This window comes from Kogia breviceps, chromosome 4 (genome assembly GCF_026419965.1).
Source record: "Kogia breviceps isolate mKogBre1 chromosome 4, mKogBre1 haplotype 1, whole genome shotgun sequence".
NCBI lineage: Eukaryota > Metazoa > Chordata > Mammalia > Artiodactyla > Physeteridae > Kogia > Kogia breviceps.
This window is the reverse complement of record NC_081313.1, coordinates 9,188,253-9,213,404: the sequence shown is the minus strand read 5'-3', so window position 1 is coordinate 9,213,404 and position 25,152 is coordinate 9,188,253. Positions and strand designations below refer to the sequence as shown.

The 25,152-nt window shown below is 42.5% G+C and overlaps 1 protein-coding gene across 1 annotated transcript in view; it reads left to right on the top strand.

Moving 5' to 3' along the window:
* The window catches only part of CTNND2 (catenin delta 2), a 961,852-nt gene that overhangs the window by 674,195 nt on the left and 262,505 nt on the right, over positions 1-25,152 (top strand). The window contains exon 11 of the mRNA XM_067030803.1: positions 21,850-21,982. Within this exon, the coding sequence (XP_066886904.1) occupies positions 21,850-21,982 (133 nt within the window). The remainder of the gene's footprint in view (positions 1-21,849; positions 21,983-25,152) is intronic.

Genomic DNA, 25,152 nt, shown 5'->3' with positions numbered 1-25,152 from the left:
CATCTGGTTTTTTACGTAGGGAACCCACCGCAAAGTTGGTCGAAATGGACACCTGTGTAGTGAGAACCATTAACTCGCCAGCCTCCGAGGCTGGCTGGAACAACAGATTTATAGGGACTTTTCTTGCTCTTCAGCCCTGTGGTTCTTCCTTCTTATGACAAATGACATAAAAGACAAAGAAAAACAGTGACCATCTCTGGGAGGAAAAGGTTCAATGCCAGAGTGGCTATGTCTAAGAAACTAGTTCCCCAAATATTTTCTCTCACTAATATAAGTTCAGAAAGAGGGAAAAACGATTCTTACCACTTTCCCTTACACTGGGCCCTGCAGGCAGAGATCTGGTAAGAAGTCTTACCTTCTGCAGGCCTTTGTCAGATGTCCCAGGATTTCTAAGCTGCAGCAGACTCATGGGAAAATAGGGTCCGGCCAGTATCCTGCTGACTATGCCAGCTGTCGGGGAGGGGGAAGTTACCCCCGCCCTTCTCAGTTCTTTTGACTGGGGAATTACTAATAATTAAATTGCAAGACAGAATAACAACAACAGCAACAAAATCATATTTAAGTTGTACATACAGAGGTCTCATGGATATGGAACCCAAGAAAGGCTTGGCCAAAGCAGGCAGCTTTCTACTTCTCAGAGAAAGAAACAATGAATTTGTGAAGAACTGACAAGACAAAGAAACTTGGGCTTGTGTTAGTAAATTGTGAAGAACTAACCAGGTTTGCTTTTACAGGCTTCTTGGCCCGGAATTCCCTCTCTGGTGGTGAGAATGTCTCTCCACCTGCTGTACAGGGAGGGTACCTTTTCATGGGAGATTTGTTGCCTACTTTCAGTGAGACGGAAGGGAGGGTCAGAGTGTCCTTCTTGCACTGGCTGTTTCGTAAGTCATTTTAATTCAAAATAATCAATGTGCCACTTTGGCATATTTGGGGCGGCCTGCCATGTGTCCCAACAAGGGTAATCTTAAAGCCAACTGCTTGTAAATGTTAATCTCAGCTGTAAAATACCTTCAAGGCAACACCTAAATTAGTGTTTAATTAAATAACTGGGTCTGTAGCCTAGCCAAGCTGATGTATAAAACTAACCTTCACGGTATCTATGAAGAAACAGCAGTTAAGGTAGTGGAGATAAATGAAAAACAGGAGAAGGACAGGAGAATCTTCTAGTTCGCTGGTCTTCTGTATGCAGAGGGAAATCAGAAGTAAAGAGTAAATAAAAGATTATGGAGAATATACAGACCTTTTCCGTTTCAGTGCACCTTGGTTAAAACCTTACGAAATCTAAAAATAGGAATACTGTTTTAAATGACCTAAAATTCTTGGGGGTTTATTATTTTTTTGAATTTCACAAACTTCGGAAGCATGACTGCTTTTTCTCTTGATCATGGTGAAGATTGTTTCCTTCCTTTTATATCCTTTATCTCAGATACAATGACCTTCTTTCATTCCAAAGATGAAAAAATTACTTGGTGTTTTGTGTAACCTCTTCAATTAAAATTTAAAAATCCTTTTTTTTTTTTTTGTGCAAAAATGAAGAGTGGCCAAAAATGAAACTTACCAAGATTGGGTGATTTCCTTTTCATAAGGACGATGTGATGACCAGATGCTCTTGACTTAGAGGAAGAATTAAACCGTGGAAATCTTTTGCAGCTTCTTTAAGATTTTTCTGTGTGCCCTTGAATCATTCGCCTGCCAAGCTGGTGCCTGAGCATACGCTTATTTTACAGTGTTGACAAGTTAATGTTTGAAAGGGTTTGGGGTGACCAGATGGAAGCCACTATGTTTCCAGGGGGGACAAAGTTAAGGAGAGCAGGGTCCGGAGCCAGGCCCCTCCAAATGCTTTCAGCTTTACCAGCTTTCCAGCCCCTCTGGCCCATATGTCTGTTGCCTGCCTTGCCTGTGGTCCTTGTTACGAGGCAACATATGACGGGATCCCTGATGGGAAGGGTTTTGTGCTTCTCTGATGTCTGGGGTTTGTTACAGGAAACCCATTAAGCCTGAGGTACCAGGCTGGCTTCCTGCCATCACCGTGCTCATGGAAGCCGGGCTGAAGGGATCTGACTTTCAGTGAGATCTCAGTCTGATTGAGACACCTGATCAATTGCAGAGCTTTATTCACCCCAGGAATGTAACGACTGAAAATGCTACCCCAGCTCTAGTCCTTGATGGAGGAGGAGGAGCTGGCAGGGTAACAGGAGAACGTCGATGGTGTTAAAAGGCATGAGGAGAGTTATTTAGTACCGGGACACCCAGGTACCTTTTCTTGCAAATATATGCACAGACTGCAGAGCTGCCTGTGGGGAACTAGCATAAAATAGCCATCCCTTCAGCCTGTGGTTGTATTGAGCTCTGAGAAGGCAGACTGTGCTGTAGAAGGCCTGTCTGCCATCAGTCTGCCGCCGGGGTGGCTGACGATGTCCCGGAACATCCCCTCTCCACCTGCCACCTGCCATGTGGTTCTCTGCGCCTCATGCAGGGCGGACGCCTGTGCACTCACTCAGGCGCCTGAACCGAAGGTAAAAGAGGTATTTACTGTACACCTACCCCCTACTCTTTCCTTCAGACCCACCATTCTAGACCAGAACTCCCTGAAATCCCATGCAGGAAGCCTACTCTGTGTTCCGATAACTTTGTCAGCAGGAAAGGGGTTGGCGGAGACCTACGTCATAGGACCAGAGCCCATTGGTCTCCTGTGGCCTTTCTCTGGTGGCATCAAAAATCTTCTTTACGCCAGTGGCTCTCAGCAGGGGGCGATTCTGCAGCCCCACACCCCGGGATACTGGGCAACACCCGGGGACATTTGGGGTTGTCCCAGCTGGAGGGAGGTACTGCACATTTCCCCCACCATCACGACGTAAAGTGTTCCCAGGAAACCTTTCATAAGCCGAAATGGTGTGACGCGAAGAAGCAATTTTCACTTTTTGCCTATTTTTTTTTTTTTTTGTAAAAGGGGAAACCCTTTTCGGATTTCTTTCGGTTAGAAAACACAGATACTAATGTAGGTCTTTCCTAAGAGCAAAGTGGTGTAAGGGGACACCTGTACTGGCATCTCGTTGGTCGAGGCCAGGGATGTTGCAAAAGCTTCTTACAATACAAAGAAGCCCCTCGCCCAGAAATATCCGACCCCAGAAGTCCGTAGCGCGGAGGGCGAGCAGCCCTGCCGTAGTCGTGTGTCTTCTCCCTCTTCCCTCAGTCCTCAGCCTCCCAGACGGAAGCTCCTGGCGGCCCGTGATGTTGCATTATTCGCTGTGTCTCCCTGACGCTCAGGGTAAATAGTGAAGAATGAAGGAATGGGGTCAGGGAGGTGTGGCAAGGAAGGGAGGAGGTAACTATTAAGTTAGCACTTACATGATATTTACATTTATATGCTTTCTTTCGTTGTTACTGTTTGTCCTTGAGATGTTTTTACTTTGGAGTAATTTCATTTGTTCACTGAGTACCTACTAAACATAAGCCACACTAGGAGCATTGTCGTGAGTTCAAAAATACCCATGACCCCTGCTCGCTGGAATTTACTTCGCTAGTGAAGAAAACCATCATTAACCAGTTACACAGATAAATGTAAAATTTCAGGGTGACAAGTGCTACAAACTCTGTTGGCTTGACACAAGAGAAGCCAGAGAAATTTCCATAGTGTCAGGAACTAGATACCGTTTTCTCCATAGTGGTGTGACCCACAGGTGATAGTTTAAGTATCTAGGCTAACATGCCAATATCGCTATAGATATTTTCAACTTCTTTGTCATCAGAAAAGGACTTTTGCAGGTACTAATGCTGGTGCAGAATAGCCTTTGCCAGGCAAATGGGAAATGAGCCAAGTTAGCAGTGGAAGAAGTGGCGCTGCCAGGCCTGAGTAGGGAACTACAAACAGTACAGCAGTGGGAGGAAGCAGGGGCCGGTGTATGGGGATTTTTCTGGAGCAAAGTCCTGTGGGTGATGGAATGCAAGTGGAGGGTTTCTGGAAGTTTCCATGAGACGTTCGGGTTTGCCTTTAGAAGCATTGCGGCTTTAAAGCTTCTAGAACACAGCAGTGGTAGTGTGCAGGATAAACTGGGGGTTCCAGCCTGGAGTGAGGGAGCCCATTAGGAAACGTCACAGTTTTCAAAGCAAGGGATAATGAGTGAGGCCGTGGGCCACGGCTCCAGCAACGGGACTGCTATGGAAATTGAATTTACAGTTCTCGTGTCTGATTGGATACTGCGAGTTGAGAGAGAGGGAGGAACTTAATAAACACTCTTTTATTTGTGGTACTATTTTCTTCCCAACTGTTAAAGAAGAAAGAGTCCCTTGTAACTAGTCGTGTTCTTATGGGATAATGGTGCCTGCCTAGCCCTTCATGAGCAGCTTTCTAGACTGGGTAACCGTCATGTTCATGGCAACTTATGGAGTTTCCATTTCAGAGAAAATGAGACAAGATTGACTTCTTCTCTATGTTATAATATTATGGTGATTTTAGTTCTAAGAGTCTTTCCCCAAAAATAGTTGCTATCTCCCCAGCTGCCAAATGAACAGAAAAACAGCTAGGATCCAAAGATGCTTCTTTGTCATACACTTGCCTGCCTGAAGTTCTGGTTGGGTTGTGTGTAAAACCAGCTGATGCAAAGTCTGCTCTCTGGGAAGAGTGTTCTGAGAGAGCTGGGTGCCAGCCTGCAGCAGGAAGGAGCCCAGACCTGGGAGTCTGGGCTGCAGCTGGAAAGGCCCATGTTTTCCATAAATAAGGTTTAGTTTTGTTCCATCCCCTCCCCTACTTTACTGATTCCAGCCTCTAAATCACACAATAGGCAGTAACTTACAGTCTCAAGTATTTCAGAGACTCAACGTAAATAGGCCAAGGCATAGTTACAAACACTCATCAATGACACATACATAATAGGGGATGAAGGGAAGGTGTTTAAAACGGATCCTTAGACTTTGAGTTCTGGCATCATCCAGAATATAGATCTTAACTTAAAACAACCACCCAAACCACTTGGCACTACTCCGAGCAATGAAGATTCTCAGCTGAATTGTTAGTCAGTGTTTTTCACCTAAAGTCTGCCTTTTACAGCTGATGTCTGGACGATCAAACTGAACATAACATTTTAGTCAACCATAAGTATTTTCAAATCTGCGGAGGAGGATGATACTTGCTTCTGTTAACTCCGAGAAATATTTCATAGGTCTTACACCTTCTATTTGGATTTTAAAAACTGAAAAATCTAGACCAAATCTTCTGCTTTTTCATTTTTACTTCCCCGGTAGAGTGAAGCTCGGTGCTCTCATAACTTGAGGAAGTGTGCATCTCCTGTGACCTAGTGGAAGAAAGCCTTCTTTGAGGTCTCGCCTCCAAGCACAGCCTGTACCTCTGTTGCTTATTCAGATGGAAGTCAGACACTCCCTACAGCGCACCAAAAAACTTGAGTGTGTTTAATTTTATCTTGCAAAATAGGAACAGTATTCTTTGCACCACCTGTGAATAGATTACTCCTTTGTGCCCAAAGTCCAGCTTCCTTAACCATCCCTGAGAACCCCAGCCACGAATGGGATGGGTTCAGCTTCACGCAGTGAGCATGTGGTATGGGCTTATGGAAACCCAAGGTGACTCTTGGGGCTTCCTTCTACCAACTTCGGGCAAATCACTTAAACTCTCTGAACCTCAGTCTCCTCATCTATAAAGTAAAGATAATCATAGACCCTACCTTACAGAGTCCTTGGGAAGAAAACTCAGTTGACTACTAATATTTATTTAGCAACTACAAAGGCCTGTCACTCTGCTAAGTCAGATATATTAAAACTGGGGTGATTCATGTAAATTTTAAAGATCTAGTCAAGATTTTAGCTTCTTAGCTTTAGACAGTCATCATATTCTGAACGTCCACGCAATGAAAAGCTTTCAGCTGGTCCTCATAGCGGATTTTAATAGAAAATACTAAATAGTTTGGGGACAAGGTAATATATTACATCAGGTAAATAAATATAAATCAATGAATATACTGAGGGTAAAGAAAGAGAACTCGTTTATATCAGACCTTTTTTAAAGAACATATCTGGATTTAATCCCAATCAGCAGATTTTGACTGGCATTGAAAATCCCTTACGGAAGACAAAAACAGGAGAACACTAAGGTTAGCAGAAGAATAGAAATTAGGAAAATGTATTATATCTGGCAAACGTTATTGCTCTTTCTCCGGTAAGACCTCTCATTCTCTGTTCCATCACTTGACTCTGGGACCTGGGGTGCTTACAGTACTGGCTGAAATAGTAAATAGAGGAAGCATAACAGACATGTTTGCTTAAAAATAATGTTGCCGCTTTGTAAAAGTCAGCAGTATAACATGTCTTTGTGTGAGTTACTGATAATTTTTAAACGATACAATTTGTGATTTAAAGAGAGAAATCAATTGTCATTGGAAAATACATAATAGACATGGTATTAGTCCTGATTTAGATGAATTCTGTCTTCTCCTAATGAAATTTCTAAGGGATAGGTATGCATCCTAACTTCCAGTGGTTTGTAGAAATAGTAATGAACACTGTTTGGTTAGACAGTGTAGCATCCTGCGTAAGAGTGTGGGCTCTGAACCGAAGCTCTCTGAATTTTAATTCTGGCCCCGTCACTCGACTGTCTCTGGGACTTCAGGCAAGTTGTTAAAGCCCTCTGTGCCACAGTTGCTACATCTATAACATCAGGATATTCATAGCACCGCCCTGATGGGGCTGCAGTGGGTATGAAGTAGGTAAGGTGTCCAGAGCAGCTCCGAACACTCAGGAGGGGCTCAAAAAAACATGAGCTCTTAACTGCGCTGACTTCTGTTTGTGCGAAGGACAGTCATGTCAGTGCTTGATGTCAAGTCATGTTGTGTAAGGAGATATTCTCTCTGATTATTAAATCTATAACGGTCTCTGGAGGTAGTGGATAAAATATTTTCTCTGTATAAGCTCTGCTCATTCCAGTGCAATCCAATCTAGAAAGGGTGCCTGCTACTCTCACCCTAGAGCAAAGTTTTCACATCACTGACTCCATTTGCTTTCCGTGGCTGTCTCGTCCCTCATGTGATTTCTTATCTGGCAATCTAAGTCCATAGAGCCCAACGGAGACCCTGGAGCAAGGTCAGGAAGTGCGTATGCAGGAGGTCCCTCAAAATCAAGCGCACGAATGAAAACTTTAACGGCAATTTGAGACAGCAAAGAGCATGTTGTATATAATATAAGAAGTGTTTACAGTAATGCCACTGGCACTAAAGTGGAATTTTTGTCGTGAACATTTCATGAGTCCATCTACTATACTCTTTCTTGCTAAAGAGAAGAAAAAGAAAGAGAGAGAAGACAATTTTCAATGTTGGTACCTCCCCAAATTCTGTTGTAAGCATCTTTTAAATACTCGAAGAATCATTAAGGAATGCTGATTCAGGCCTTTAAAAGTCATAAAATAATACATTTGAAAACAATTACAAAAGGAGAAGTTGTTACAAATGAGTAAGAATATTTTCCCAGATGACAAGTGTTTTTGTTCATTAAACTTATATTCTGCGTCACTTAATTGAAATTCTATATTTAAACTTGCAGTATCAAGTTCCCCTTCCCCAATAGTTCTTTGCTATGCTAAAATTCCTTATTTAGGTTTAGGTCATAGCTATTGGAAGGACCATTCATTTACCGCTGTTCCCAAGCTGTGTTCCAAGGAGCCCCAGGGTGACACAGCAAAATCACAGGGGCTCCTCGGGATGCTTTAAGTTTTTGAGGGAAACACAGCATCTGTCAGATGCCAAGTGAAGCATGAGCTTGAGTTAGTTCAGTTTCAAAATTCACTTGTACCCAGACTTCCCTGGTGGTCCAACGGTAAAGAATCCGCCTTCCAGTGCAGGGGACGTGGTTTCGATCCCTGGTCGGGGAGCTAAGATCCCCCAGGCCGTGAGGCAACCAAGCCCGCATACCGCAGCTAGAGAGCCCACGTGATGCAACTAAGACCCGTCACAGGCAAAAATAAATCAATAAATAAATATTTTAAAAAGAAAAGGTAACGCCTAATGGTAGAAAGGATCTAAAGAAGAAAAAAACTGAATCACTTTGCTGTATGGCAGAAATTAAGATAGCGTTGTAAATCAATGATATTTCAATTTAAAAAAATCAGTTGTACCACGTTGGATGATGTCATAACTTTGCAGACCTGGATTTCCAGAGGTTTCTGTCATAAAAGCAAATGTTGGGTGGAATGAGGGGAGGGGGGAGGTCCCCGAGGGAGGGGGTATATGTATAGATATAGCTGACTCACTTCACTGTACAGCAGAAACTAACACAACATTGTAAAGCAATTATACTCCAATAAAAAGAAATAATAATAAATGAATAAATTAATTTTTAAAAAACAATTGCCTTGTGAACATTGATACAAGAGGAACCAAAGATGGCAATGTTTGATGTCAAGGTTTGAGAAGTGTGCAGCTCAGAAAACACTAGCTTGTCAGGACAGAGACAATTCTTAAGTTGTTTGGACCCGACTCCTTTTTTTTTTAAATTGAATTATAGTATATAGTTAATTTACAATGTTGGGTTAGTTTCAGGTACACAGCAAAGTGATTCATTTCTACATAAATATATATATATATGTATCTATTCTGTTTCAGATTCTTTTCCCTTATATGCTTATTACAGAGTATTGAGCAGAGTTCCCCATGCTCTACAGCAGCTCCTTGTTGGTTACCTACATATAATCATGAGTGTATGTTAATCCCAAGCTCCTGATTTATCTTCGCCTCCACACCCCGACCTGACTCCTTAGCAAATGAGATGGTCAGGCATCTCTTTGGGCCCAGGGGCACCATGTGAAAAACTAACAAGACACAAAGGGCCCTGTGATCTATGAGGTTTGGGAGCCTCTGAAATGAAACAAAGTCAAGCTCTGTCCATTTATTATGTTCAGTCACTTCTCACAAAGAAAAAGTATTTGATTCAAAAATTGAGTTTATACAATTAAATATTAAATTAGTTTTCTTCAAGAGCCAAATTTATTTGTTTCCCTGTGGCTTCAGTTCGCTGCTGAACTTAAAACAGTGTTTTTCTAGTGAATAAAGAAATGCTTGATGAAGAAACCGTAATTGTTAATTAGTGGAAAAATGTAAAAGAAACATTGTATGCTTTTATTATCTGCATAAAGGAAACTATATTTATCTGCCATTTGCTCTTTTTTTTCTGTAATCAAAACTATTCCATCAGCCCTGTCCTCCCATCTACCTCGGTTTAAGTTGTAAGAGTCTGTGGCAGCGATAACAATGTCTTTAAACTCACTGCAGTTTTCAATTAATTTTCAAATGAATCACAGCCATTCCACTGAGAGTTAGGTGGACACAGAGGTAATAAAAGCCTTATCTGAGACTTCATCAATGTGTAGAAATTAAAGGTTATTGAACACTATTATCTTGAAAGAAATACTTTCTTCTTACTTTTTTTTTTTTTTTTTTTTTTTTTTTTTTTTACTATGGCACTTTAAAAAGCGTTAATGCATTCAGTTGCACATGTATGGAATCTTTCAGTATAACGGTATACAGCTGGCTGGTCTGTACCCCTTTCACCCATCATCTGTAAGACCTACTAATAAATAGCCAGTGTTGGTTATTTTATTCAAAATAAAAGGTGACTATATCCTCTGCATTTTAAATTTGGAAACATCCAGACACCAGAAATGGAGGTAAATTAATAGTTTTGTAGCAAAAGTACTGTGAAATATGATGAAAGGAAATTTCTATGGATGGAATTCCTTTGTACCTAATGTCTAGTCATGAGAAATAATTGTGAATGGCCACTTGAACACTGTAATCTTTTTTTTTGTTTTTTGTTTCTAATATTAAGAGTTTACCCAGAGTATTCACAGCTTCTTTAGAATCCCTTTAAGAGCAAAGTGAAGTAGTAGACCTAGATAGGCGTGTTTTTGATATGGACACTAGTAACAACAGACCTAACTGAATGTCGATAGTTTGGGTTTGTTGTGTTTTTTTTCTTCCCTATTTTAGCAGCTAAACAGAGACTCCCAAAATCGTTCCTTCCATTCCTAATGCATTTCTTCAGGAAACAACAACAAAAAGTGCTAAGAGACATGATACATGAAGTCATTCATTAGGATTTTATACCCAGGTGTCAGACTTGCTGTCTATAAGATTGCAAAATAACCAGTCAGCGATACAAAAAGAGTTGGAGTGTGGCTTCATGGAGACAGAACCACTGGCTTCTTCTCTTTTCTTTCCTTTTCTTGTCACTTGTAGTTTTGGTATCATGTTGACAGAGCTTAACAACACCATTTAACCCCCAGAGTGACACCTCCGCAGGGGCAGCCAGTGTCAGAAAAGGACGTCTGTCTTTAGCACCTTCCCTTCCCTTTCTGTGACCCCCTGGTTCTCCTCACTGGGCAGCCCAGGCCTCATGGCCAAGAAAGAGAAGACCTGGTCAGGCATCCACAGTGAGGCCTGTTTTTCTCTTGAGCATAAACAATTTCACAGGATATAAACATCTCATGAGGCCACTCTGATGAACCACAATGATGGTTCCAGACAAAATCGAGGCCCCCTTATAATCATGTCGAACACAGACAAGACACGAACATTGTCTGAACCACAGACTGATGAAAACAACCACCTTTCCTGGATCATGTGAATGACTGCTGTTTCTTCACCGCTCGTGGTCTGAGCCTTGCTCAGTTCTTCCTTCTCCTCAAGAAGAATCTTGCAGATACTCAGTCACAGAATTTCCCCCTCATCCTGGCGGCAACCAATCCAGAACAAAGTCCTGCTCCCTTGAATCTGCCCAAAGCGCGAAGCCCAAATCCTGGAAGTATATTCTAACACCATCTTATTGAAATGCCCCACATGATGTAGGTTCTTTCTTGGGAGCAATAAGTCGTGGGCATGTGTGGTCCTGATGGTCTTGGCTGGATGGCATCAACATGCTAGCAACTTGGTTTTTGAAGTTTACTCTTCCTGAATCCCACCCCCTTACACCACCCGACCCCGTGTCCACCAGGAAGTTATCCACAAAACCATAAGAATTAGCGCTCTCTTCCTTCTTAGCGAACGTGCTTTTTCTACGAGATAATAATGCTCCCACATTACTGACTGCTGCAATCCAGAGGCTGGAATGTTTGGGACTAGAGGCTTGAGTGCATTGCAGCACAGGCTGATGGAAGAGTTAGCTTGGGCAGATGTCGCTTTGATCGAGCTTTGAATCTTGACAGTTGGGCACCAGGGTCCATGCACAGACTCATCTGTGACCTTGGTCAAGTCACTGAACTGTCTGACCTGAGGTTCCCCGTCTCCACAGTAAGCACAGGAAATGCTAGCTAAGGTCCCTTCCCACTCCAAAATGTAAAGAAGATCAAACAAACATACATTATGTGAAAGTTTTGGAAATTATAAGCCATCGTTATGGCTATTCATGAAGGTATAGTTATTTATAAATGTTAGTAAGAATGTAACTGAACTCAGGTTTGGCCACTCACCGCTCATAAGCCAATAACTCAAGAGGCAAGTGTCAGTAGAAAGGAAAGCTTCTTTAATCAGAACAGCCGGCCATCTGGGGAGAAGGTGGACTTGTGTCCAGAGACCAACTCCAGTGAGTCTGCTCAGCCAGGACAGTGTTGAAAGGCAAAATGGAGGGGTAGGAGGTTGGGTTCTGTGTCGTTTTCCATTGTGTGCAGACTGGCTGACTCTTTCTTCAGATGTTATCTTGCCCACGTGATCTACCTGCAAGATTGCTTAGGGGGGCTACTGGGGCTAGAAAGCTAGTCTTACTTCTTTTTAGCTAGGAGAAGAATCAACAGGTTAGACAAGACATGGTGTACTTTCAGGAGAGCGTAAGTCAGGAGTTAGTTTCAGTTGTTTGGTGATCTCATTCCTATAATTAGGTTCTTTTAAGGTTAGAGGGGAACAGAAATGGGCAAACAGGAAAGGGGCAAAAGAGCTGCTTTCAATTTCTGTTATCGTTTAGACTGATTTGAATCCAGCACCATCCTGAAGGAGAGAGGTCACCTACAAGGGCTTTCAATTCAGCTCTTGCATTTTCTGAATAATGTCTCTTACTCAGCGTATGATCAATACCTATTTATAGTCTGTCTTCTCCACTAAATTGTAAGTGGTTTGTAGTCAGGACTCAATATTCATATCCCCAGGACCTAGGACTAGTCCTAATTCATTAAAAACCCTATCAAATACTTCTGGAAGGAGACAACGCATGAGTTCTATTTTCAGACAATTGGTTACCTCATTTTAAAGAAGATCTTCAAATAACTTTTTCACTTGGTACCTCTTCTAAGACCAAATTTTGTTAGAAATTAAGATTTTATTTAAAGGAAGTATCTCTGTTCAGTGTTATCCGAAATAAATTAAGTTGTCATCCTTTGGAGAACTAAAATAAGGTGACAAAGATGTACCTGTATGTGTGAAACATGCTTCAGATATTTGCAGGACTAAAATCAACAATGGATACGGTAAAGTAATTGCTGTCGCCCAGAGCGGACTCTGGTTAGCAGTCGGCCCTCAAGTATGCGCTCTCAGCTTACATTGTAAAGACACCATGACAAGTGCCATGGGACACGTTCTCACTTCCAGAAACGTGGAGCCTCCCATGGTATCTTAAGAGGTGGTGTCCCTGCATTTAGAATATATCTCCCAATGCAATGTGACTTCTGTCAGAAGTTTTCATCAACAGAATCATTAAAAGCACTGTTTTAATTGTTTCACAGAGAATTGTCAGATGATACAGTTACCTGATTAATATGTGTGCTGCATTCTATGATTTATACACAGTATATTTCTAGTCCATTATTTGATATTATTTAACATTAAGTCCTCTTTAATACACACACACGTATATTTATAGTATAGTACAACCTTTTGAGGATGATCCAGGCCTTTGTGGCCTTTTCTCAAATTCTTAATCTAATCCTGAGGTAGCATCCTGATCATCTCCTGATATTGACAAGGTAAAAACTTGCTTAAAAATGCATGAATGATACACTCCTAACCAGGATCTTGGGCATCAAATCCCCTCTTGTTGCCACTGAAGGTTCACAGGACCAGGTGATTTTCCTAAGCATAATGGATTGTTAATTTTAAAATGGGTACGTAGTCGTAGAATATAAACATTTTCCATAAAGTCATTATGGTTTACAAGGAGAAGTTTATGGGTACTAATTTGTCATTCTTTTCCCTTGGGCTGTTATCACTCAGCACACCCTTTTAGAATTTCCAGGGCAACTAAATGCTTGTGGGTAGGAAGTTAATTTTTTATTGTGGGGGATATTTTTATTGAAAAAGTCTAGTTGCATCAATGAATAGATAAATCGTATTTAAAACTCAATTGTTACTGAATAAGTACTACAATAAAACTGGTAATATTCTTTGTAATCTAATGCACTTTTAGAAGTCTTCAATAGAAGCAGAAATTCACTGGTACTTAAAATACATGTGATTAAAAATGGTAAATGACGGCATAAATTTTGCCTGAACATTTTACATTATTTTCACCTCTCAACCCCTAAAAGCCTGTTGCTGGGCTAAGATTTACTTCCGATGCCCAGTATCCGTAATAGTTCAGAAATAACCGATTTTTCCATTATTTTACTGTTTGTCTCTCTGCAGTTCAGCCCCGTAGAAAACTTGCTAGTTGAAACTGCTCCTGCTTCTTCTGAAATAATAGACGCCAGTCCTCCAAAGGGGGTCCTAGCCTAACCAGTCCACCCCACTGGCTCCAGGCTGGGCCTGAGATGTAAGGCAACAGGGGTCGCCAGTTAACGTGGACCAGCGGATGGGAGAAGGAGAGGGGGCTTACCGGGGGGACTCACTGGGCATCTCTTTGGCATCCATCCTGCCCCCTACAGTCTGCTCTCAACCCCACAGCCAGAGGGATCTCCTCTGTAGACCCACCGTTATCGAGGTATAATGATTAGACAACAGACATGCCACGTTAGGCCTGTAGTTTATGAGTTTTGACAGACGCATCCATCCTTGCAACCACCGACAGAGTGGTCCTCTAAAAATATGAACCAGATCACGACATTCGGATGGCTCCCAGATCTGTCGGAGAAGAAGCCACCGGCCTGCTGAGGCTGACAAATGCTGTGTAATCTGGGCCCCATCGCCTCTCTCAACGTGGCCCCACTTCACTCACTGGCCTCCCCACCTCTGGTCTGACATGCCGAGCGTGCCCCTGCCTCAGTGTCTCGTGGCCGTTCTCCCTTTCGGAACGTCCCTTCCAGCCGGCAGCACCTGTAGGTCTGTGCCCCAGGTCACACCTTCTCGGGAAGGTCTTCCACAGCCGCTGTATTTGCAGTGTCAACGGACACACACACACACACACACACACACACACATCTGGCCTACGTCTGCTCTGCTTTATTCTTTCCATCACGCTTGTGTCAGTACCTGTGGCTGCCGTAACAAAGTACCACAGACGAGGTGGCTGAAAACAGCAGAAATTATACCGTAAGAGTTCGGGAGATCAGAAGTCCCAAATCAAGGTGTTGGCAGGGTTGGTTCTGTCTCGAGGCTCCGAAGGAGAAACCATGCCGTGCCTCTCTCCTTCTGGCAGTTGCAGGAACTCCTTGGCACCCCTGGGCTTGTAGCCACATCCCTGCAATCTCTGCTTCCATCTTCACGTCACCTCCTCTCTCTGTCTCTGTGTGTCCTTTTCTGTCTCTTAGAAGCACACTGGCTTTGGATTTAGGGCCCATCCTAATCCAGTGAGAGCTCATCTTGGTCTTTAATTACATTCGCAAAGACCCTGTTTCAAATAAAGTTACATTCTGAGGTTCTGAGTGGACTTGAATCTTGGGGGGACACTGTGCAACCCAATACACACTTATCACTATCTGCAAATAATATATTTTGCTCTTTCAGTAACTCATTGCCAGTTACCATTAGAAGGTTCCGCGAGGACAGGAACTTTTGCCGCGTCCAATACTGCATCCTCAGTGGCCACTCAGTGAACGTTGGCTGGAGGAGTGAGGGGTTCACGGCTGAACCCCAAGGTGAAGCAGACAGCCGGGCAGCCAGGCAGCCTGCGGGAATATGGCGAGAAGTGGTGGCTACTGGCCTTCATGAAATAAGCTGAGGGTCAGAGAAGTTGCAGTTCTAAATAGATAAACAGGAGGTGGCTGGGAATTCAGGATAAATTAATCGAGGCGTCTGCCTGGTAATCAGAAGTCCAGGAGGACTCCCAGAGGCATAAATTGGAGGTGGTATCTCTTAGCATACTCCAGACAGCTCCCGCTACACCCTTGGAGTCACTCCAATGGGGTCGTCTCTTCTAGGCTTAGGAGGACCATATCCTGGGGTCAGATGGGCCTCTGCATCTGATATACAAATTAACACAAAGTCAGTGATGTAAAAAGACACATTTCTTCTCTTACGGTTCAGAAGGCCGGAAGTCTGAAATCAGGTTTACTGGCCCATAAGTAAGGTGTCAGAAAGGCCATGCTGCTTCCAGAGGTTCTGGGCAAAATCCTTTTCCTTGCCTTGTCCAGCTTCAGGTGCCACATTGCTTGCATTCCTTGGCTCCTGGCCCCTTCCTCTGTTCTCAGAAGCAGCAGCGCATCATCTTACTTCAGTGGTCTGTTACCTTCTGATTCTCTGTGAAGTTTGTTTTGCCATATAAGGTGACATTAACGTGTCCCAAGGATTAGGACCTGGACACCTTTGGAGCATGATTCAGTCTACCACAGGATCCTAACCAGAGACCTGCCGCAAATAGTGGGACAGGTAGAGAGATCCCAGATTCTTTCCTCCTGATTTCCCAGTGCATGAAGTGGTGGGGATTGTGTCCTTTCACCCAACAGGGACGGCCCCTTCTCTCCTCTATGAGTTTCCCTTCTGACAGCAGAGCAGTTTGTAAAGAAAGAGTCAAATGTGCAGCAGGTTACGCAAGCATGCTGGTCTTGTGCTCATCACATCTGCATTCTCTCTCTTTTGTGTGCTTGATTTTTCATTCCTGTTTCATCACATCATCATAGATGATTTGTCTGAGTTGCTTCCATATTTCTTGAAAAGAGAGGGTATAATTAATAATACAGATTTTAGATGAGAAAAAAGCCACTGACAATAGGGAAGGACTGCTGGCTTCGTGGTCCCAGTTTCTAGTTTCCCGGGAGCTAGACGTGTCTACAAGGAGTAGTATGGTTGCTCCATCCAGAGACAGGTCGAGAAACTATGGTTGAGTGAATGAACGCTGTTGGTTTCTCAAAATGTAAAGCTTGGAGAGAGATGCTGCTTTCTAAAAACGATGGCAATTGTGTTTGCTTTCTTGGCAGTCATAGTTCGAGTGCTACCATTTATATCAAAGCAAAGATGTGTTTTTTTTTTTTTTTTTGCGGTACGCGGGCCTCTCACTGTTGTGGCCTCTCCCGTTGCGGAGCACAGGCTCCGGACGCGCAGGCGCAGCGGCCACGGCTCACGGGCCCAGCCGCTGCGCGGCACGTGGGATCCTCCCGAACCGGGGCACGAACCCGCGTCCCCCGCATCGGCAGGCGGACTCTCAACCACTGCGCCACCAGGGAAGCCCAAAGATGTGTTTTTAAAATATGGTTAACCATATAAAGGGCAGCTTTTTGTTTTGGTGACAAAATATTCAGGGATGAGAATTCAGACATTCGTGCTCCCATGTGTTTATCATTGGAGAAGTTCTTATCTGTCAACAAGCATGAAAATATCTCCATTTTAAGAAAAAAGAAATCTTTCCACCTAACTTATTCTTGTGACCACTGTCTCTGCATCCCTTTAACCCCATCATTTCAACAAGACCAAATCAAAAAACAAAACACCTGATCTCATTGGCTCCGGATGGAAAAGTTAAAGCCAATATGGTCTTTAAAACTTTTAGCTAGCGTTCAAAAAATTATAAACGGTTGAGATTTTCATACCCTTAAATAATGTCCCTACAGCCCCGCTACCAATGTAGTTTATTGACCTTGCAGTCGAAAGTGAACTCTCTCCCTCCGACATAAAGCTTTGCTGAAAAATCACAGTTTGAATTTCTGAAGACTCTGATTGTCCTGGGGCTCTTTTCGACACGGAAGTGAACTTGATAAAAATGTTGTGACAGTACATCAGCTCTGTTTCAGCGGCAGCCTAACACAGTAACAAATTTCAAACTGTTTGCTATTTAGCTCTATGCTAAGCGCCTTGTAATTTTAACAACTCAGAGAGTCCTTATAAGAGTGATGGTTTAGTCACAATATTGTAGGTCTGTGTGACAAGTTTTAATGGAGAAAAGGTTACATTTGCATATCCTCCAGTTCCATGAACATTTCTCAAGTGAAGCCCAGTAACAAATGAGAGTTACGAGCTGGGCTTCTGTAGAAAAATTGTAGATGGTTCTTATTTTTCATTCTTCTCTTCTTCATCTAGTTATATACAATACCTGACATTTCTTGAGGGCCCACACTGTGTGCCAGACATTGCTCTAAGGGGTTCTATGTATTACTTCTAACCATCCCAACAATACTCTAAGGTAGAAATTATTATCTCAGTATAACGGGTGGACTCCATGGACGTTTACTCAGAGCAGACGTCACATGCCAGCCAGTGGAGATTCAGCAGCAAACAAGACACAGACAGGAGGCGCGCTCACAGAGGAACAGGATCTGAACCAACTCTGACTGTGTCCAGAAAACTTTGCCCTTCCTAGGACTCTGCCTCTGAAGGGAGATGGGGGAATAATCATTTCAAAATGGCACATTTTAATGCACAGTTTTTACTACAGGCTACAGTAGTGTCTCTTCTTACACTTATATTCCTTCAAATAAGTCTAATGTCCAAATGAATACACAACAGTAAAACGATATATTTTTTTAAATTAAATGGGTATGATCTAAATTTAAAAAATATACATATATATATGTACCCTTATAACAGTCTTAGGGTAAGAATTAGTAGTATATATCTAGCTTTTAATAGTTTGCCAAGCATTTTCACCTTCATATAGAAGTCCCATGAAATAGATGGTATTATTCTCTATATTTGATCCATGGAAACCAAGACCAGCAAGCACTAAGGGACTCTCCTGTATTTAGAGTCTAGAAGGGAGAAAGCCAGATGCTCAAGTTCTGAACTCTTTCCTAATTATCCTGGTGCCAAATCCTATGCCAGCTCTACTACAGTAATCACGGAGTCAAAGATTCATAACATGCTTACTCAACAAAAATGATCAAATACAGTCCATGTTTAGACCAGGGTAGCTCAATCCTGGCTCTGATGATATTTTGGGACAGACAGTTCTTTGTCGCAGGCGATTGTATCTGCTTTGTAGGCTGTTGAGCAGCATCCCTGGCCTCTCCTCGCTGGATGCCAGTAGCATCTTCCAGTTGTGACAACCAAAACTGTCTTCCGGCATTGTCAGATGTCCCCTAGGGACACGGCTTTAAACATGTTTAGTTTAGACATCATCTAAAAAAAAATCACTGTTTTAGACATTATTTCTGTTTTAGACATTACTTCAAGACAGTGATTACAGCAGGCAGGCATCATTGTTAGATGGTTAAATTTATCCATCTGAAAGCAGAAAGCTAGAGTTTTATTTCCGCCCCACCACTTAAGTTCATGAACATCTCTAAGTCTAAATTTCCTCCTGCGTGAAATGAAAGGAAACCACATAAGGCTAGTTAAGGATTAAAGTGTGAAAGCGTGTGAACAGGGAAACTTGGCAACCGACTTTTGGTTTGTACTCGCAATATTACTTAAGATTATTTTTTTGTCTGTTCTATAAGCCTAATCATATCTAAATTTCCTTAGATTTCTTTGTCACACTACTGACCACAGATCAGGCCCAGACTTTTTGTATTTGAGTGAAAGGCTCTTCGTGATCTCATGCTAACCTTGCTTTCCGGCTTCATCTCCACCACGTACCCCTCAGTTCCCAGGCAGCCCCCCCACCGCGGCCTCCTGTCCCACAGCCAGCTTGGCTGAATGCACACCTTTCCCAAATCTGTCAACCCATCTTATGGCCCCATATCTTCCCTCGTGCTGTTCTTCTGCTGGTTTTGTCTTTTCCAGAACTTTTTTTTGCCTTGTGAGCACTCTTTGTTCTTAAGACCTCGTGTGAAGGATAACCCACAAGCACCTACGGTATGGCACAGGGAACTATACCCAATGTTTTGTAATAATTATATGGGAAAAGAACCGGAAAAAGAATACACACACACACACACATATATACACATATATATCTGAATCACCTTGCTGTACATGTGAAACAACACTGTAAATCAACTATACTTCAATTGAAAAGAAAAAAAAAAAGACGTCATGTGAAGAATCCATGCCTTGTACTGAATTCTGGCCCAAATAAGACAGACATTTTATTTCCTCTAGCTCTTCCCTAGAAGCACATGGGCAGCACAAAATCCAAGCAGAATCTCAGCTAGGTAACACAAAGCTTTTCTGGAAAAAGAGGCTTGGATGACTCTTTGGAATTTTCCTCCTTCTGTTGATTTTGGGCTGTGCGTGTGCGTGTGTGTGTGTGTGTGTGTGTGTGCATCTGTGCATGCATGCATTGACACGAGCAAGGCCATGTGTTTGCGTGTGTGCAGAGCCCCTAAGACTGTCCCTCCAGAGCTCTTGTTCAAAGACGTTCTTGATCTATGCCATATAAGCCTAATAGAGCAATTCCCATGTGGTTAATAAAATAGGCTGAAATGAATTCTTTACTAATCACTTTCCAATAGCACAGGCTTACCTGAATTCATCTTAGCCATCCAGTGTCTTTACATGACACTTCTAATTTTAATTTACGGATGTTCTGTAGATTTTGATTTAACTTGAACAAGGCATATAATTTTAAGAGGCTCCTATTATAAGAAAAAAGACTGTGCTTTCTGGATGTTGCACATTGAGGTGGTTTAGAATCATGCAATGGAAGGAAATGAAATTAAAAAGAAAAACAGGCTTCCTGTGTTTTCATCCATAATTTTTTTTTTTACTGTGATCACCTAGCCAAAAAAAAATCCGATTGTTTGTCCATTATCAGCAGTCACTTAAGTATGTTTTGTGGCAAAGGTGCTCCTGTACCATATGCCCTGTTGAAAATGGGTGTCTGCCTAAGATTTTAGGTAAATTTATTAGGTACTTACTGCACATTAAATCGAATGCTTTATCTTTCCCATAAAAACTGAGCCAATTCAAAAGGAATCCTATTCCATATTGTCTTCAGTAGCTGTAAAGAAGCACCAACATGCTTCACGGTTTGCTTGACAACCTCTACCAGTCGTGATAAAGAAAAGATAAAGAGAACGGGTTAGAAGCTATGAGGAAAGTTTTAACCTTTGTCTGCTCCGTCTCTGTCCCATTTTTCATGACTCCTCTTCTGAGATGACAACACTGACCTGGCATCAGTAGGATGTATGCTTTTGAGTTGTTTTTCCAGGAGTCGAGTGATTGCTGCAAAGCTGTCTCTCTTCCAGCCTGGCCTTCGGAGAAATAGTACCCTTTTGTGGCTCGTGGGGTCAGGTTTTTATCTGTGGTCTCAGAGGTTGCTTTTTTATGTCTCCGTTAAAAATTGGCTCCCTGATTCAAGAATGGAACCCATACATCCGGCCCTGTTAGCTCCATGCTCTAACTGGTTGAGCTGATCGATTTCACGAAAGAATATTCGTTTGCATAATGGTACAGTTAACCTTGTGTTTTAGAATGGATTTAAGTATCCTGGAGCATATTTCTTAAAGTTAAATAAACAACCAGCTTCTTGGAGTAGCTCAGATGTAAACAGCAGGATACAGGAAAAGAATGCACCATGCATAAGATTTATTAACATTGTTTGAATAAACCTAACTCTTTAAATAAATAATTTCCTTTTATAAAGCCTTCTTTGTTTTTTTAAATGAATGTATTTATTTGTTTTTAATTTATTTTATTTTTGGCTGTGTCTTCGTTGCTGTGCGTGGGCCTTCTGTAGTTGCGGCAAGCGGGGGCTACTCTTCGTTGCAGTGCGTGGGCTTCTCATTGCAGTGGCCTCTCTTGTTGTGGAGCATGGGCTCTAGACCTGCAGGCTTCAGTAGTTGTGGCTCCCGGGCTCGAGAGCACAGGCTCAGTAGTTGTGGTTCACAGGCTCAGTAGCTGTAGCACGCAGCCTCAGTAGTTGTGGCTCACAGGCTCAGTAGTTGTAGCACATGGGCTCAGTAGTTGTGGCTCACGGCCTCAGTAGTTGTAACACGTGGGCACAGTAGTTGTGGCTCATGGGCTTAGTTGCTCTGCGGCGTGCGGGATCTTCCCGGACCGGGGCTCAAACCTGTGTCCCCTGCATTGTCAGGCAGATTCTTAACCACTGTGCCACCAAGCAAGCCCTATAAAGGCTTCTTGTTACAATACTTTTATCCCTAGAAAAGTGTTACGTTATGATAATAATAATAATTATAAATATAACAAAGATGGCATTAACTGCTATTGTGACATTTTAGATTGGCCCCATCCAGTTATATTTTCTCTTGTCTGATAATTTAACTAAATGCTGCACCTGAACAAGACTGTTGAAATAACATATTAGAAAATAAATGTGATCTTATAAATTATCTACTGAAGTCTAAATGAAACATGTCTACATTTATAAAATCATGTGCCATTTTAGGTCATTTTTTTCAATCTTCATAAACATGTAACTTCAGTTGATACATTTAAGATTATATATGTATATGTACACATGTATATACTTACAAACCATTTACTCAAGGAAATCTTTTCAAATCCTTTTTTAAGTTGCTGTATGGGTAAGGAAACCAGAACAATCAGTTGTGAAATATTTCCGTGTAAACTCTCAGAGGCGTTACATAAGTGAGTTAACCATAGGTTAACAGTATTGCAGGATTTCCCTCTCATGTTCTCCTGCCTTCCTTTTGTTCAGAGAATTTGGATGGAGAGACCCGGAACTGCCTGAAGTGATTCAGATGTTGCAACATCAGTTTCCTTCGGTCCAGTCTAATGCTGCAGCCTATTTACAGCACCTCTGCTTTGGAGACAATAAAATTAAAGCTGAGGTAAGCACCACTTGGAATCTCACATGACTGGTGTCAGATTCCTCACCTCTTAGGTGTTCAGAGTAATGTTGAAAGAGAAAGAAACACGAAACTTAAAGTTATGTTATCAAAACTTAGATTCACATTTATGACTGAAGCATAGCACTTTTCATCTAAGTATTTGGCATACCTATGTGTACATTCTTCTTTTTGATATTTGAATACTGAAGGAATAGAGGACCAAGGATATATGCTAGTATCACAGGGACAAGATTATGAAACGCTATACTTTTGGTGTGATTTGCCTTTTTCTTCCCAATTCCATCTCTGGAGTCATCTCTGCTCCTAAATCCTAAAGAAATACAAAGCATCTTTGTTGTCTCGTCAAATTACAGCAAGATCACCACATCAGTATATGGTATCCTCTGTCCTTTCTGGAAGACTCATTGGTAAGGTAGGAACTTTAGGCAATAAACCAGCTTTGTGTTATAACCAAGCATGCTGAGCCATTTACAAAGACGCCAGTGGATATCATAAAGATACATGTGTTCTGTTAAAGAGACCACTCTCTTTAATTGTTTACCTGTCCAGCATATAAACAATTGTTAACATGCTGTAAGTTTTTGGAATACTTTAAAGTGCATAAATTGTGGTGTGTGATATTTCTGGAAAATCACAGTGGTCAGCACAGCTAACTCTGATTTTTTAGACAAGGGAGAAAGCATTTGCATGAGAGCAGCTGAGTAATCAAATTTTTAAAAGAGACTTTATAAGCTACAAAGAGTCATCTCCACAGCATGTAAGCAATTTTGAGGATGAGTCTAAATTAGTTTAAGAGTGGAAAGAAGAGATTTGAAGATATAATTGCAATTTATTATAGATTTTGCTTGCTTGCATTGAGATGTATATAGCCTAGCAGCTTTTCGTCTTGTTTTTTTCCCTGTCTCTCTTCCCCTGGGACCATGGAGGGCTTGACACATGCTCGTTCCTACTAGAACAGTCATGTTTCTTTATGCAGTGAATATAGGGCAGTGGTTCTCAACCAGGTGTGATTTTGCCTCCCGAGGGACACTTGACAACATCTGGAGGTATCTGTGGTCGTCAGAACTGAGGAAGGTTGTGGTGGAGGCTTCAGCATCTAGTGGGTAGCAGTCAGGGTTTTAACCCAACTCAGATTCGGTTGCTCACCGCTCAAAAGCTGATACTTGAGAGACAAGTGTTGGTAGGAAAGGAAAGATTGCTTTATTCAGGAGGCCGGAAACCTGGGGAGAAGGTGGACCTGTGTCCAAGAAGCAACTGCCAACTGCTGATCAGGGGGCAAGAGCTTTTAAAGGGGGCTTTCGGGTGTGTACAGGTGGCGGACGTGGCTACATGCAGAACAGCACAGTCAGCTCCGACAGTCCTCTCGAAATTGGTCCTGCCGTGGTCTGATCGGGGTCATCTTGATTATTTTAAGGACAGTTAGTCTTCAGTTCCAGGGTCGGCTCGTTCCCATTTCCTTGAGGCCAGTTCTTGGAATTGTGCAAGATGGAGCAGCTTATGTCACGGCTTCAGTCTGGGCATCATGTAGTTAACTTCTTACGCCCAGGTGGGTGTTTCAGCATCTACAAATCAGCTCAAAGAATATGGCTCAGAATATTATCTATAGCCCCTGGGGAGGAACTAAAGGTCTTTGACTTTGTTTAATGGCTAAACTATTATTACTTTGTCTTGCTTGACTGTTTCCCTTTCTTTCTGCATTTTCTCACTTCTCTGATTAAATTTATTCTTTGGCTAAAGTTTCTCTACAGACAAGAGACAGGTGGACGACACAGAGGGTCTGTCCTGGGAAGGCCTCTTAGGGTCCTGCTCGGTTACGAAGGATGCTGCAGAAAGTTCTATAATACACAGCGCAGCCTCCATAACGAGGAAGTATCCAGACCCAAATATCAGTAGTGCCAAGGCTGAGATAAAAGAGATGACTGTTCATCTAAGATGACCTTAAAGTGTCAAAAAAATACTCTTAAAATCATCTAAGAATAAAGTTATGTGGCTCCTGTCCCAAATAGTAATTATTGTAATCATTCTCTGCCTTGAGTAAAAAACAAAATAGCCATTCAAAATGAAGGATAGACTTCTGATTAAGGGGTAACATACCATCATTTTTGGAAGATTACGCCTTTGAGGGTTTCTGTAAAGACCATGCAAGTGTTTCATCCCAGGACTGGCGTAAAGTTGATTCAGAAGTGCTGTGGCTACCCCTCAACAGCAGGACGCCTCCCCCAAATTTGGTTCTGATGTCAAGACTGAGGGCACTGCACACACCCCGCGAGGGTGTGAAAGGTGTGTTACTCGCATAGTGAGGCTTATGAGCGTGAGCAGGGCGGCTCCCATACGGGGCTGAACTTGGCTGGAGAGCACAGGAAAGAAGAACGGCTCAGGCGTTTGGCGGTGGTTATGGGCTGTACCAGGGCGGGGTTCGTACGTGCAGACAGGGACTTGCATGGCTTGAACCTCCTACTGGTGCCAAAGGAAGAGGCATGAGAGCTTTGTTATCCGCTTGCTCAGCTGTGGGCAGAAGAGAAAGAGCTGTCAGAGGCCAAACATGAAACAACGCAGTCAGATGCCGTGACTGGCAAGTTCAAAGTCGCTGCCTCTGTCTACATGATCTGTGACTGGCCTTGAAGCCTCTCCATAGCAATGGCACCCAACAGCTGACTACGGACTTGTGTATGGCCACATCAGAAGCATCCCCGCGCTCTGTGAGACAGAAGGTGGTGTGAGGGAAGGGGTGCCAGCACACACATCAGTGTCGGAGAGATACATCTTCCCACAGCGCTTCCCTACTCACCAGCTGTGTCTCCTTGAACAAACTGATTGTCGACTCTTATCTTTTAAACAGAGATGCTGATACCTCCCCTGTAGAGTCTCTGTAGGAACTAAATGACTTAATGGATGCAAACTGCTAAGTGGTGATGTACTCGTTTATTCATATTCTTTTTTGGCCAGGAACACAGTTAAGACACTTAAGTTACTATTTTATCTTATGTGTGTATGTATATGTCTGGGTGTATGTGTGATCATTTTTTAAAATTTTGCTGTGGGTGGCCCCAAGGTTGCCTGTATCACCTCTCCCGACAGCTGGTCCTTAGAGCTGTGGTTCATGTGGAATTCATTCCTCTCCTCCACCTCCTAAAGGCTCCCGACGCAGA